General features: G+C 37.8%; 1 protein-coding gene across 1 annotated transcript in view; it reads left to right on the top strand.

The window, feature by feature from the left end:
• LOC124364777 (DNA-dependent protein kinase catalytic subunit-like) overlaps positions 1-15,574 on the top strand; it is a 48,657-nt gene that overhangs the window by 14,295 nt on the left and 18,788 nt on the right. The window contains exons 5-7 of the mRNA XM_046820518.1: positions 7,218-7,401; positions 10,132-10,343; positions 14,710-14,897. Of these exons, the coding sequence (XP_046676474.1) occupies positions 7,218-7,401; positions 10,132-10,343; positions 14,710-14,897 (584 nt within the window). The remainder of the gene's footprint in view (positions 1-7,217; positions 7,402-10,131; positions 10,344-14,709; positions 14,898-15,574) is intronic.

Raw genomic sequence — 15,574 nt, 5'->3', positions numbered from 1 at the left:
ACGATCTCTGTGGTGGTGATGCCTCAGGTTGTTGTGATGCCCAAAGCACTGTCAATTTAGAGGCTCCTAATGAAAAAAATTGTAGACAACGTAGCTGCTAGTTCAGGTAAAATGTTGATTATCGGTGATTCTCTAGTACGCCCAGGCCAGCCTAAAGTGTGTGTATAAGGGTGCTATGCTAGAATGCTGTCCTGGAGCTCGTATTGTAAATGTCAAAGAAAGGTTGCTGAACTATGTTAATCAAGATCTGTCTTTTTATTCATCTTCATGCAGGCACCAACAACCTGAGGAGAGGTTACAGGGGGGTCCGGGGTACAACGGAGGACACGGAAAAAAAACAGGCTCTCACAGTATGGCTGACTTGCTGTTTACAACTAAAAAAACATTTTCCAAATTCCAAAATATTTGTTAAACAGCGGTTCTCATTCGATCAGATATTGGCTACAAAGCTCTTTTTTGATTTTAACAGTCAGCTTGAAATAATGTGTCACAACTTTGGTGTCACATTTGTGGAGGCGAACTGTTGGGTTGCGAGGCGAGATCTTGGCCGGGATGGCAGACACCTAAACAGGAGAGGTGTGGCGCGGCTGGCGGCACTCTTTGAGCTGTGATGGACTTTAGTCTCAGGCTCGAGACTGAGCATTCTGCTGCAGTATACCCCCTAAGCTCAATCTCCAACTCACAGACACCTTCCGATTCCGGGAAACGGGCAGTAAGAGGGAGCAATTTTAGATTGGCTCATGTCAATATGCGCTCCCTCAACACTGGATTTGATGAACTCCATGCCCTTGTGCAAGATTTCGATTTTGAGGTAATTTGGTGTCACTGAGACATGGCATTGACCCTTATACTCCTTCTCTCAGTTACGAGATGCCGGGTTATACTTTTTTGAGAGCTGACCGCAGTCTGCAGCCTGGTGGTGGCGTTGCCGTTTACATCAAGGACTGTCTTAGATTTGAGCGAGTCGAGCTGGCCGAAGTTGACCCTAGTATTGAACACATTTCGCTTATTGTCAGAATGAGAGAGTGTAAACTAGGGGTTGCCATCGTCTACAGACCGCCTGATGTGAACTACACTTGCCTAAAATCTCTGTTCCAGTCTTTTTTTGTGGACATGGCTGTGTTGAGGTTAACTCTGTCGTCTGTTTGGGTGACATCAACGTTGATCTGATGTCCAATACCTGCAGTGCTGCTGGCTACCTTCGTCGTACTGATTAAGTCTCACAACGTTGTACAGCACATCAGTGAGCCGACTAGAGTAACAAGCACTTCAGAAACATTGATTGATCATCTGATTGCTGACAAAAGCTACCAAAGTAGAAAAAGTGTGGAGTTATAGACACATCAAGTATTATTGATCATCGAGGATTGAGAATAACAGCCCACAGACTCATATATTGTGACTTAAGATTCGAGCAAGAGAAGACTCAGGCCAAGTTGATAAGGTACAGAGATTACTCCAAATTTAATCTGAATGAAACATTGGCAATGGGCTGCTGAAGTGGATTGGAGTAGAGCATGTGATCTCAGCGGTGTTGATGATATAGAATATTTCATAGCTTCCAACATTAAAAGCATTTTGACAAACATGCTCCAATTGTTACTAAAAGAGTAACAAAAAATAAGGCCCCTGGAGAACCCGAGAAGTTATAGAACTCACAAAAGTGAAAAACCAGGTTGAAGAGGCAGTTCTTAGAAATCAGAATGATGCTAACTGGTCAGAATATAAAAAGAGTCAGAAACACACTGAATAGCGCTATAAAGATCGGCAAAGAAAAGATATTTTGAAGATAAACTGGCCAATTGTAGAGACTCCAGTATTTTCTGGAAATGCTTACGGCAGAGTGGTATAGTGGGGTCAAAAAGATCAAAAAACTGCCTCCAAACATGAATACTAATGATATAAACAAGTACTTCACAGAGATGGGCACGTCTTGCGAACCTGATGAAGCATTGGAGCAGTTTTATGATTCGAACAGAAGGGTAGGACTAAACTAACGAGTTTAAGTTTAGGATAGTTTTCACAAAAAGAGGGTGGTGTCAAGCAATGAATGAAATTACTCTAAGGCAGTAGGAACAGACGACATCGGTATTGATATGATAAGAGCAATAAGCCCATATGCTATTGATGCCATTACCCACCTTGTAAATTTATGTCCTTGGCAAGAGATGAGTTTCCACAGACATGGAAGATGAGTATAGTCAAACCATTGCCAAAAACACAGATACCAACAAGTGTTTCTCATCTTAGACCCATATCAATCTTACCAGCCATGTCGAAAATAGTGGAAAAATTGGTTGTGAGACAAATTTCGAATTTTGTTGATGAGCAAAATATTCTACCGAAACTCCAGTCTGGGTTCAGGAAACATCACGGGACATGTACTGCACTGGTTAACTTGTTTAGTGACTTGTTTGAGACTCGGGACGGGAGGCCGGTGTAGTTCACTAGTCATGCTTGACTACTCCCAGGCTTTTGACTCAATCAGCCATTCTTTTATTGCTTGCAAAGATGATGAAGTTTCTTGGTTTCGGGTATAATGCACTAAACTGGTTTAGGTCATATCTTGTTGAGAGGCAACAGATGACGAGGATGGGTACGATGACTTCTTCTCTTCCTCTGGTGAAAGCTAGGGGCGTCCCGCAAGGAAGTTGTCTAGGCCGGTACTCTTCACATTGTACCACATCAGATCTGGACAACTGTGTGCGCCACTGCAAAGTCCATTTGTATGCCGATGATTGCCAGTTGCATATGCCATTTGGGTTAAATGGGGTTGGAGGAGGTATTGCTAACGTAAATTCAGATTTGGAGAGCATGCGAGTGTGGTCGGAGAGACATGGTCTTAAGCTGAACGCTAAAAAATGCACGGTTCTCTACATAGCATCAGCGGCTCAGGTGCAGTGTATCAAAGAGAGCAACGTGCAAATCAGGATTGGCGATGAAAACTTGAGTGTAAGTGACACTGTAAAGACGCTTGGCGTTGTGCTGGACAGTGGGCTGGGGTTTTCTGACCATGTGTCGTATGTTTCTCAGAGAGCACTGGGGAGACTGTGCGAGGCATGTATACGCTGAGATCCACCCTTTCCAGAGTCCGTTAAGCTGCGTCTTGTCCTGTCTGTCGTGTTACCAATTTTTTATTACTGCTTTCCTGCATACGGCAATAGCATCTCAAAGGAGGACGCAGAACGAATTCAAAGAATGCAAAACACTGCAATTCGTTTTGTATACGGGCTCTGTCGAAGAGATCACGTGTCACCCTTTCGAGATGCTGCAGGACTCATGACCATGGATGCCGTGTGTAGGATGCAGACTTGCTGCCTTGTAAACAATGTACTGTTCCAGCGGGAGCCACGGTACCTGGCAGAAAGGCTGTGCAGTCGTGCTGTGCTGAGATCGTTTGCCGCAAAAACTCGGCAGAGTGACCAACTTCACTTTAATAAAGTGAGGTTGGAGATTGGTCGAAGGGGGATTTTCCCATTTTGGTCCAAAGTTGTACAACGGTCTCCCTTGTGACCTTAAATTGCTTTAAAGGTCGCCAATTTAAACTTCAGCTAAAGAAGCACCTCTTTTCACTGGCGTGACGTTTTATACTTTTAACTTTGTACTTTTAACTGTTTTAAATAAGTTTAGTGTCTAAAATATATTGTATCATGTTGACGTGAGTTATTATGAAAAACAGATGTATCTGATAATCGCTTGAAATAAAAGGCATGTTTATTTATTTATTTATTTTTTTTATTACAAATTACAACATATATGCTATATTAAAAACATTAATGTATAGTTCAATTAAGATAAAAATTAAATATTTATAATACCATAAAACAGGAAAATATTAAAATATGTTTTAATTAGGGATTGAAATTGTTGATCAATAAAAGCTATAAAAAGTTGTTGCAGACTTAAAAAATGCTTAATACAATGAAATTCCCAACCGATAAAAACGTTAAGAATAACAGTTTCTCTCTACTCGTTGCAATGTATAGTGTCGCGGTTATCTCGTCGTTCCAGCTCCAGTACCAGCCCAGAATCTGTTGCAATAGTTAAGTTGCCGCGAGACCTCCAGTGGAACCTTTAATTTGTTATTGTTGCGGTTCCGTTGTTGTGACAGTTCCAGTGGAACCATTTAGTTTTTTGTTGTTGCAGTTAGTTATGGAGCATGAAGAAGCTCCAGTTGAAACGATCCACCTCTACATTGATCTGTAATAACTAATCTAATATGTGAGATTGTAGAAAATTCTTCCCTCAAGGGAAAGATCCTTTAGTCAAAGTCTATCAAAAACCTGGATGTGCCTTCCTAGTAGGTTCTAATCACCTCCATTTGACTGTTTCCTCCCAAAAGTCCTCATTTATTTCTATTTCTTCTAATGAATTTGAATACCTAAATTGCAAAATACTTTTAGACTGTTGAGTATAACTTTGGATCCTGAGTTGACTTAGCAACCCCATGTTCAAAGTGTCTGTTGTAGGCTGTCAAGAGTAATTCTTTTTTTTTTGCTGCACCACCTAAAGAAACTTGTTTCCAAAGACTATCTTAAATCTCCATATTATGCATTTTTTCATAGCACCATATTGTATGGAATCACACTATGGGGTAACAGTCATGATATTAAAAAAAGTATTACTATTACAAAAAAAGACTTCTCCTCCTTAACTCCATGTAAACCTACTTTTGTAGAGGAAGGTATTTTTACAGTTATCACCCTTTATATTTATTCATGTCCGATTAAAGTAAAACAGACTCTTGGTGACTTTTCTCTTAGAAATAACATTCATCAATATCCTACTAGGGGCAGCTTGTATTTAGATCAGCCCTACTGCAGATTAAGCAAATCACAATATATGTATTCTTTTATGGGTATCCGTTTGATTAATAAACTACCTCTCACCAGTCATAACATTAGTCTTAATAAATTCAAATCAGTGATGTATAGATGGCTGTTAACTAGACCTTTTTATAGTATACAGAGTGTATTCAAAAAGTATTGCGAATTATTTATTTATTCGTGAATATCTATCTTCATGTTGTTTTTGGCCAAGAAGTCGCGTACAAGCAGCGATGTGTGAGCAGGGGCGTTATCGTGGTGCAAAAGCCAATTTTTGTTTTTCCACGAATTCGGGTGTTTCTGGCAGATTGCTTCACGCAAATTGCACATAACTTGCAGGTAATATTCCTTATTCACAGTTCTACCTTGTGGCAAGAACTCATGATGCACCACACCCCTGCAATCAAAGAAAACTGTAAGCAAAACTTTCACATTCGACCGAACTTGGCGTGCTTTTTTCGGTCTTGGTTCGTGCGGCAGCTTCCATTGAGATGATTGAGTTTTGGTTTCCACGTCATAACCATAAACCCACGATTCGTCACCAGTTATGATCCTCTGGAGCAAATTCGGGTCGTCGCGGACAGATTCCAACATCTCATTAGCAATGTTCATGCAATGCTGTTTTTGGTCAAAATTGAGCAATTTTGGTACGAATTTTGCGGCGACCCGTCTTATGCCCAAATTATTGATTAAAATCAAATGGCACGAGCCAATCGATATGCCTAGGCCCTCGGGAATTTCTCTAACGGTGATTCGACGATTGGCCAATACCATTTTCTTCACGTCATCAATTTTTTCGTCTGTTGTTGAAGTGCTCGGGCGTCCGGCACGCTCTTCGTCGTTCACATCTTCTCAGCCTTCTGAAAACATTTTGTACCACCGATAAACGTTGCTTTTGTCCAAAGTAGCTTCTCCGTATGCCACAGTCAACATTCGGAATGCATCCACGCACTTAATTTCATTTTTCACACAAAATTTGGTACAGGTTCTTTGTTCCATTTTTTTGAATAGGTAAAAATCGAAGACAAACCAAAACACGTGCAAGCAAAGCAGCTGTCAACAATTAACTGAACATTCAAAATGGCCGAAATTGTCAACATAAGTGAGAGACATATGTACCAACATAACGCCACAAAAAAATCGAAATTCGAAGATACGTAACCCGTGAAAATACAAAATTTGCGATACTTTTTGAACACACCTCGTAGATGAATATTTGGCACTTTCTGTGATAGGTTTTTCATTTTAATTTGAACACTATCAGTATTGTAGCCTACCTAAATGTTTAGCTGTTTTAACTGTCTGTTATTGCACTATTTATTGATTATTTATTGAGTCTTTTACCAATTTATTCTCTGATAAATCAGTTATTAATTAACTTTCTGTAGTTATATATATATATATATTATAAAATATAAAATAAAATATATATATATATTTACTTAATATATATTTATTGTTAATTGTCCATGCTTAGTTAACGTAAGCTACTATTGTTTCATCTCAACCACTTGAATCAACATTTAATTTAATATATTGTCAGCTAATATTCTATTGAAGCTTTTGTGACGATATCAATGCATTTTAATGATGTTATGATGACTAATAAAGATTCTTGATTCTTCTTTTTAACACTAAAAACAGTGTGGTTGTCTTTTGTAAAAAGCACATAAAGTCAGAGTAGATACAGATGTTTCATTTCTCCTAAAAAAGGTTTTAAGGAGACATGAACTGATGATGATGAGGGATAAGATTGAATGGAAAAATGTTTGGTTCTTTAATCAGTATCTTATGAAAATTAAATGGAAGGAACTGTTTGTTAATAAGTATTTTTTTAAGTCTAGATTAAGTAGTTACAAGAATTGTTACTAAAGGAAGAATGAAACCTTGTGTATTTCTAAACAGAATTTTTGTAGTGTAAATTAATACATACATAGAAAAAAAGGATAATTTGTAAATTAATTTGCTGTACATAGTTTTTTAAAGCATTGAAACCAATTTCTCACTAAAAAAAATCTTAGCAGTTTTTAATTGTCATTGTGTGAATTGTTAGTAACTACAAATTGCTCAAGTATAGCCTTTGTATAGAACATAATCCTCTTAGTGTTAACAACAATTTATGTAACAGTTATACTTATGCAATTCTCTGTAGAATGTGGGCAATGATAATTATCCTGATTCAGCCTTTCGACATACTTTTGTTATTAAGTCAAAGTCGAACCCAAAATAAAAACATAGGGAATGTTCTTCATGTGTTTGCATGTTATAACAATGAACGTATTAAAATATGGAAACAGTAACATGTTTGTTATTATTTTTCGTGCATTGACACATTATGGCAATTAGTTTTTGGAAAACCTAATAGATAACTGTGGAAATGGATGTTTTTAGTTGATAACTGCAAAGGATGTGAAGACTCCTATAATCGAAGGATGTATGATGGCCCTCAAAGGGATGCTTGTACACTTCACCAGAGACTACAATGAGGATCCTGAAAACTCTAAAGAAATCTACTCATATGTCCAGAAAGTCTGTGCCTTCCAAGAAAATACCCATCGCAAAACGTTTCAGCGAGGTGAGTGATTGTGACAGTTTTCTAGGATCATCGTAATTCTCAAATATGTAAGCTTGCGTGATCTTTCTTTCAGTACATTAAAAACAAAAACAGTTGTATCAATATATTTTTGACATAATTTGTGTCACACAGTTGTATTAATCCATATGATACAAAACCTCTTTGTTTATCTTGTATGTTCTATGCATCATCGTTTATTTTAACCTAGTTTGTAATTATTGTTAGGTTAGTTATTTACCTGAAGAAGAGATCAAATTGCAGATCTCGAAACGTAGTTTACTGATATTTTGTATCACTGAACGATGGCAAATGTCCAAAAACATCATGCAACTAATATTAGATCTCGTATCCGACAGTCTTTCAAGCGGAGGTCGCAGGTATTATGGAATGTGCTCGTGAGAATCTTCGTCTGCGATATAGGGGCAAGACGATTAACATTTTCAAGGACAGTCAGGCAGCGCTGATGGCGCTGGATTCTTGCGTGATCAAATCCAAACTGGTTTGGGATTGCTATCAGGCCGTTTCCTCCCTTGCCAGAATCAACAATGTAACCGTTTGTTGGGTTCCTGGTCATGAGGGGATTCTTGGGAACGAAAGAGCTGATGCCCTGGCCAACCAGGGCTCAGCGACAATTATGACGGGCCCTCAACCGTTCTGCGGTGTTCCAAGGTGTGAATCCTCTAGGGTTGTCTCCTGTGGAAGGTGTAATGAGCAGGAGGAGACTGCTGAGCACCTGCTCTTTGATTACCCTGCAGTAGCAAACGGTATGCCATCTTTGGTAGTTTGGACAGGGGTGGTGAATTTTCCCAGGAGGACTTGATAGGTTGTTTTCGGCGGTTTGTTGAACTGCTGAAGTTGTAGACTGGTGGGCCTCATGGTGTGTTTCCGGGGTGCGCAAAAAGCCCTTGAGGCTTAAGTGCATGGCAGTAGGCCACCCCAAGGGGGGAAAAAAAATATTAGATCTGAAACGCTTAGAAAAACTTGGACATTTGAAATGATAAGGGAATTATCAATGTGGCGATTTAAAATTAATTGAAATAAATTATATAAATTAATTGGCTAAAGTAAATTAAATAAAGCTACAAAATTATTTTAACAATTGTAGTGGAAATTGTATGTTACAGGATTCAGTGACAAAATGACCAGATTCCTTGGTGTCTTGACCGGTTTTTGTGTGTGTGTGTATTCAGTATAAGATAATGTAGATTTTCACTGAACAAGTAAAACTGATAGAACTCTCTCAAAGCGGCGTGAGCATGTACGAGAGTGAGAATTGTTAAAAATTGGACTCGAATTTAGTAGAGAAATGGCAAAGATAAACAACGAACTTATTGTCTTGAAGTAAAGTTTTAGGTCAAGTCACTGGTGGTAAATGTACCTTTAATGGTTTAAAAGAATTTCTGTGTCAATTTTGAGGCCACAGTTACAAAGTTATTTAGTTTTTATTTGTTTTATTCTCTGTTAGTACTTCTTAAATATTTTATTTGTTGTTGTTATGTTGTGAACTTATTGAACAATTTTGTATATACGAAATTGAAGAATTTGGTTTTGGCTAGTCATACTAATATTATGAGCTTTCTGACAATGTCAACTGCATTTATATATTTTTAAAGACAAATAGAGAATCTTGAAGAGCGTCCGGAATGAGCATCATCTTCTGTGGATGTTTGGCCATCTTTAAAAACCTCTTGTATCACTGATGACAACATAATCGACTTGAACATTCATCACCAAAAGCTTTTTGTAACATCAAAAAAGTTATAGAAAAAGATTTGTTCAGTTTCACACAAAAACGTTGCTTTTCTTTCACATTCATTTTCATTAAACAAGAAAAAGCCAAAATCCATCAAACTAACCTCAAACAAACTTAGCTTATTTTTGTTTCAGTGGCATGATCTGAAACAGCAGCTGTATTACTGAGAATACACTGCTGCCAACCGCATCGCTATGCGACATTTCATTCCCATACTATATAAAAAGTCCTGGAACTTTTTGATCAACCCTCATACATTTTAAACTTTGCTATTTTGTAAGACATTGATTGATTACTAAAGGGACTATGATGCCCAGCAGGGATCACTTCTGGCTGGTTTATACCTTCCAGTTGAACATACGACTGGGAACAGCAAAAACCGATGTATCACTTAAATCTGGGCGACCTTATGGATGTCCAGGAGCGGCACATCACTAACCGCAAATGTCGAGATTGTGGTGTGCAAGGGTAATTCGCTAGGTCCTGTGGGAAATGACTGTTGGAGTTAGGTGGGGTTCGTTCCTTAACTATCAGAGGTTCTTACCAGCCTCAACAAGGTTGTGCCACCCCCCGCCTGCTTTGACTGGAGAGGCTGGTTTAGAGCTGGCCTTTCCTTTTTCCGGGGCGACACGACTTTGAGATTAGTGCCCTAATTCTTCCTCATGAATCTCGATAGAAGGCGGCCACTAGCCTGAACCTTACCCATCCTGTCACTCCAGAAGTAGTGCTAAGTTTCTTACAGGACTAAGTGCAATTTATAAGTTTCTTGTCCTAATAGGAAAAAAAAGAAAAAAAGGACTATGAGTAAATGACATTTTAAAGTATTGAAATGATAAAGTTTTACTTAGAAAAAGTAGTGTTTAAAAGTAGATAACACTGGAATCTCAGATTATGTAATTTTTTCTGATTTGGAGTGTTGGCTTGTAATTGAAATATTTCTGACCTGATAACAGAGAGATTTCCGTTATTGTTCCCAGCTGCTCTGGAGGTATTAACTGTCCACCTAGACCAGATGTGGAAGTGGGCTCTGGAGGACTACAGGTGGTGGCTGAAGGAGTTGCCCATCTGGGCGGGACGGCAAGGGCAGGACAAGTATACAGGGATAGATGCCCTCCGTGCCTTCCATCGACGCTGTTGGACTCACTTAACTCAATGCACGGAGAGCCTAGCTGACAAGGAGATGGCACGGGTGAGTGAAACAGTCTATGTAGTTTAAGGAATCTGGAAGTAATTTGTGATAGTTTCCATGGCCATAATCAGCTTTGGAGGGCCTGGGAAAAGCTATTCGGCCAGGCCCCATCATGTCTCGCTACCGTACTCTGTCTCACCGCTTTGCAACCTCCACCCTCAACGTTGTCCCATTGAAAACAACTTATTATTTTGTTAATAATAGTAAGATTCAATATACTTTGCTAAAAATTAGTATGGAAAAATCATATTAATGGGACCAATTTAAGCATTGTTTTAAATTAATTTAGCGGACTCTAAACATCTATTAGTCTATTAGTTATCTACTTGAAATTAATTTGAGATATTTATGATTGTGAAAAATATTTAAAATACATGCTTTTCCAATTTTATTTGTATTCTCAATTGAAGATAATTCGTCTTTTGTATCGACATTCCAGTTATGATTGATTGGGCCTGACCAGCCGTAAGTGTTGAGGTATTTGTTGTTTGATCGCAGATATTATTATTGACCTTTCTGCTTGAATGTACAATAGAAATACATATGGTTATGATTTTTAAATCAAAAGTAAGACTATTATTTTAAAAGTAATACTCACAGTTTATTGAAAATTGTAATGAGCGGTATTATAAATTTAGCCTATTAAAGTGTTACAGATATTAGATTCAGCTATCTCTTCTGTCGATACAGACCCTTCAGACGTGTGGCGGGGCCCTCTAGGAACCCGGGCCCTGGTAAAATTGTCCGAAAAAACTGGTTTGATTACGGGCCTGCTTGTTTCAGTGAACTTGATTTCTAAGTCCTAAAGAAAATCTATAAAATGTTAATTACTTAGTAAGTAATCTGTAAAAGTATTTGGACAGTTCTAAAATAAACTAAGCTAGGAACTTGTCATCCATTAAATTCCTATAGTATTTATACATTCTATTTGGATGATCTTTTAGTTTTAGACAAAGAATGTTAAATATATACATTATGAAGTATAGATTGGACCTTGTCTAGACCAAAAGTGTCTTATTGGCTTAAGAGATATTTGGTCTCAACGTTCAAGCTGCTCTTTTTGAAATCACGTAGACTAGTGACCGCTTAAATAATTTTGGAAAACTAAAGTTAAAGTTTAAATTAAATTATTTGTTGGTACTGCACAGTAAATGCTCACTCCCAAAGGGATTCATGCATTGAATTTTGAGAATTTTTCTTAAAAAGTAAACTACGGTACATATAATATATTACAAATAGAGTTTTATTCTATTAAAGTCAACAGTTATTCATACGTTAATTTTTTAGTGGAGAAAGCCTCACAGTTTATTTTTTAAATATTAATGTTTACACTAACGTCCTGTTACTGATCAGTATGTGCCAGCGATCATATTGTGTACGTACTATCATATGTGGTAGTGTAGGAATTAATTATTGAAAGAAACAGGATTTTTCCGGACATTAGTCATCGTTACATAAGTGGTACAAAAATTCAGTAACACTACGTATTGAGATCTGAAATCTGATCTCTTCTTCAGTAGGTATAACCTTCGTCAAATGGCAATTCTGCATGATATAGATAAAATTTACATGTCCTCGGCACAACATGGTGCCATCACCAGGATTGCAGGTACAAAAATGTTTATTACATAAATTAACCGGTGGCGTAGCCACAATATTTAAAAAACATTAAAACTACGTAAACACAATTCACAGAAAAAACACATGATTTAAAGATTGGCCTTTACCAGGAAGAGAAAGTTCCAGCTTACACAACCTGTTCTGGAGGGAATCAGCATAAACCAAACAAAAGAAGTGAAATACCTGGGTTTAATCCTGGATGAAAAGCTCACTTGGAACTCCCATATTGAAAACAGGATATCCAAAGCGACAATGGCCCTTGGGGCCTGTAAGAGACTTTTTGGATTTAAATGGAGACTTAAACCCAAAATGATATATTGGATTTACGAAACCATAATAAAACCAATGGTCACATATGCTGCCTTAGTGTGGTGGCCGAAGGTAGTACAAACAACAGCTGCTAAAAGGCTACAGAGTCTTCAAAGGCTAGCTTGCTTAAGGAGCGATGAGCTCAACACTAGCAATTGAAGCGGTCCTGGGATACACTCCTCTGGGGCAGGAGGTGGTGAGAATAGCTGCTCTGAGTGCAATGAAGCTTCTAGGAACAAAGGTAATAAATGCTACCTCCTTAGAAGGCCACATGAAAATATTGCAAGTATTTCCTGAGGCTGAAATGCTAACCAAATTATCAGACGCAATGGTTAAGAAATACTCCTTTGACAAACCATATATGGTGTCTATCGGAAGTAGGGAGAAATGGATTAAAAAGGAGGCCTACCCTACAAAAGAAGTCCTGAAGTTTTACACAGATGGTTCACGCCTTGACTCTAGGGCAGGATACGGAATACACGGATACACGGACCAGGAGTTGATATGGCTGTGCCCCTAGGAAGACATGCCATGGTTTTTCAGGCGGAGGTAATGGCAATAGACTCCTGTTCCAGAAGACTCATACAAATTAGGACAAAAGGGTTAAAATACCTAATACTTTCTGATAGTCAGGCTGCACTGAAGGCACTTGATACCTGTTCGTTTGATTCGAAAGCGGTCTGGGAATGTAAGAATGCTCTAGCAGAGCTGGCAATGAATAACAGAGTAACACTCAGTTGGGTACCGGGTCGTGAAGGCATTCATGGAAATGAAAAAGCAGACATCCTCACCAAAAAGGGAGCGGAATCCACAATGGTGGGGCCTGAGCCAGGTTGCGGGATAGCCTTCTCCAACGTTAAAGCTCTGGTCAAAGATTGGGAAAAGAGGATGGGACACAGTAATTGGAGTAGAGCCTCAGGATTAAGACTATCCAAATTGTTTATCTCTCCTTACATTAAAGGGTGGACAGCTCTCTTAGATCAAAATAAGGAGGATATAAGACTAATATTAGGAATGTTGACAGGACATGGCCCTCTAAGGAAGCATCTTATGAAGGGAGGCCTTAGTCAGACTAACGAGTGTAGACTCTGTGGAGGGGAGGAATCAGCAGAGCACATTTGTTTAGATTATCCTGCCATGGTAGAAACTCGGAAAAGATACCTGGGAGCATATCTCCTCAGCCCCAAGGATATCAGAGAACAGGAGCCCTCAAATCTGATTGGTTTTTGCAAAAGCCTCGGACTTTGAGGACACAAAATTAAAGTAAGGGAGGGGCAAAGGTCCTTTTAGGACTAACCGCGGGGTCAAACTGTCCTTTTCCCTCTGGAAAGAAAAAAAAAAGGCTGGCCGAAGTTTAGTTAGATAACCGGGTGCATGGATATGCACGGAATGACTATCATTACGTAACCCCCACTGGTCAAGGACGTCACTGCTCCCATTGCTATCTGATATTGTTTTGGACTGGTGTATGCGTTAAAAATGAAGTCAGAATTGAAATGGAGTTTTTCTTGTAACAGGTTCTGACCATCTTCTTAAAACGCTTTATAAGTTTTTAATTCTTCCAGTTTACTCAATACTTGTCCGAAGGACGTACTCTCTGTCCAAAAGGATGGTAGAATGTGGCATGAATAGTTTGGTCTGATGTAGTCACTATAACTGATAATAGTGATATACCTGGTATATGTGGTAAAACTATGCCAAATACGACCAGAATTATAAAAAGATAGCCTAAATTCAGTTTGATACCTTTTTTGTTAGAATTAGGTGAAAAAGTCACTAAGGAAATATATTTTAAGTTTACTACTCTAGTGTAATAAAATTTAAATAAACTTACAAACGTTAATTTTTATTTAAACAGTGAAAGTATATTTTCTCAATTGCTATTCATTCAATTCCAAAAAAAGTCATGCCAAAGTGGTTTTTATATTTTAGAGCTTTTTGTAATGTTTCTTGAAACAATTTAAACCATATTGGTTTTTACAAAATTTAGCTTGAAACTGAAAATAATGCTTTATATATAAATGTATAAGACTATCAACTGTGCCAGGGTGCAATTTAATACCATGAGCTGTTATCAATATATAATTTTATTGAAAGAAGAGGCAGACAGACGGGAAACTAAACAGGATTAGATTACACATAAAATAAAGTATTGTCTTGTATAATTGAACCTTACAAATCATCTGGTGAGGTTTGGTGTATAATTTCAAGACACCCTTTACAAGACCTGTACTAAGGTATAAGGTGACAATTATTGTGTTGTTGTATTTTCATAAAATATTACAATTGGTATAAATCATATTAACTTTTATAGTGTGGAATGTCGTTTTGTATTAACAAAATGATAAGCCCAAGAATTATTTTAGCTTGATTTCAAGTAATTAGTATAGTGAAAGTTCTTTTGAGTATTGATGTTAATGTTGAATTTGCGCTGTAGTTGCTGCTGGATCATTACAAGCAGACGTTCACCGACCCCTGTGCCGCGGCATACGACCTGCAGCTGGCTGTGGAGGGGTTCGGTGCCTTGGCATCTGTCGCTAGTCGACTGATCGAGGACCATGACCAGAACTTTGTCACTCTAATGTTCAGGATCATCCTGCAGAGAGCGCAGACAGACTATACAAAGTTAGTGCAAAAGAGAGCTATCAGAATCATAGCAGGAGTAGACAAGTTTCATAGTTGTTTTTCCACATCTTAAAATTTTAACTGTATTTTCTCTGTTTATTCAGCAGTCTTTACCTTAAAACCAATTTGGACCAAGTAAGTCATATAAAACACAAGATCTTGTATTAGTATCAATCTGCCTCAAGTTAGACTGGTTAAGACTGACAATAGCCTCATGAGAATAGCTATTAGGTTATATAGTAAGTTACCATTAGAGATAAGACAACTTAGTGATAAGGATTTTAAACATAAACTTAATAGTTTTCTCTGTAAAGGATTGTTTTATTCTGTTGAAGAATATATTGACAAAGTTTGAATTATGAATGATTTTTAGTGTTGTTATTCTCTGGTATAATGATAACTGTGATGTGCCAATGTATTTGTATAAATTATTTTCTGGCAAAATAAAGTTCTTATTCTAGTAACTCATTCTGTATTATTGCAGCTGGGAAAGCCATATAGACAGTGTTTGTAATAAATTAGCAAGAGTGATTTTTCTGTTCGCGTAAATTGAAACTCTGTGTCACTGAAAAAATGGTAATAACCTACTACTTTACCTATTTTAACTCCAACTTAGTCTATGAAATTACTTTATGGGAAAATAGTTACCATTCAAAAAGTTTTTGTCTGGCAAATTA

Source organism: Homalodisca vitripennis, chromosome 6 (genome assembly GCF_021130785.1).
Source record: "Homalodisca vitripennis isolate AUS2020 chromosome 6, UT_GWSS_2.1, whole genome shotgun sequence".
Taxonomy (NCBI): domain Eukaryota; kingdom Metazoa; phylum Arthropoda; class Insecta; order Hemiptera; family Cicadellidae; genus Homalodisca; species Homalodisca vitripennis.
Note: the sequence above shows the minus strand (reverse complement) of the source record. Positions and strands in the feature narration are given on the sequence as shown.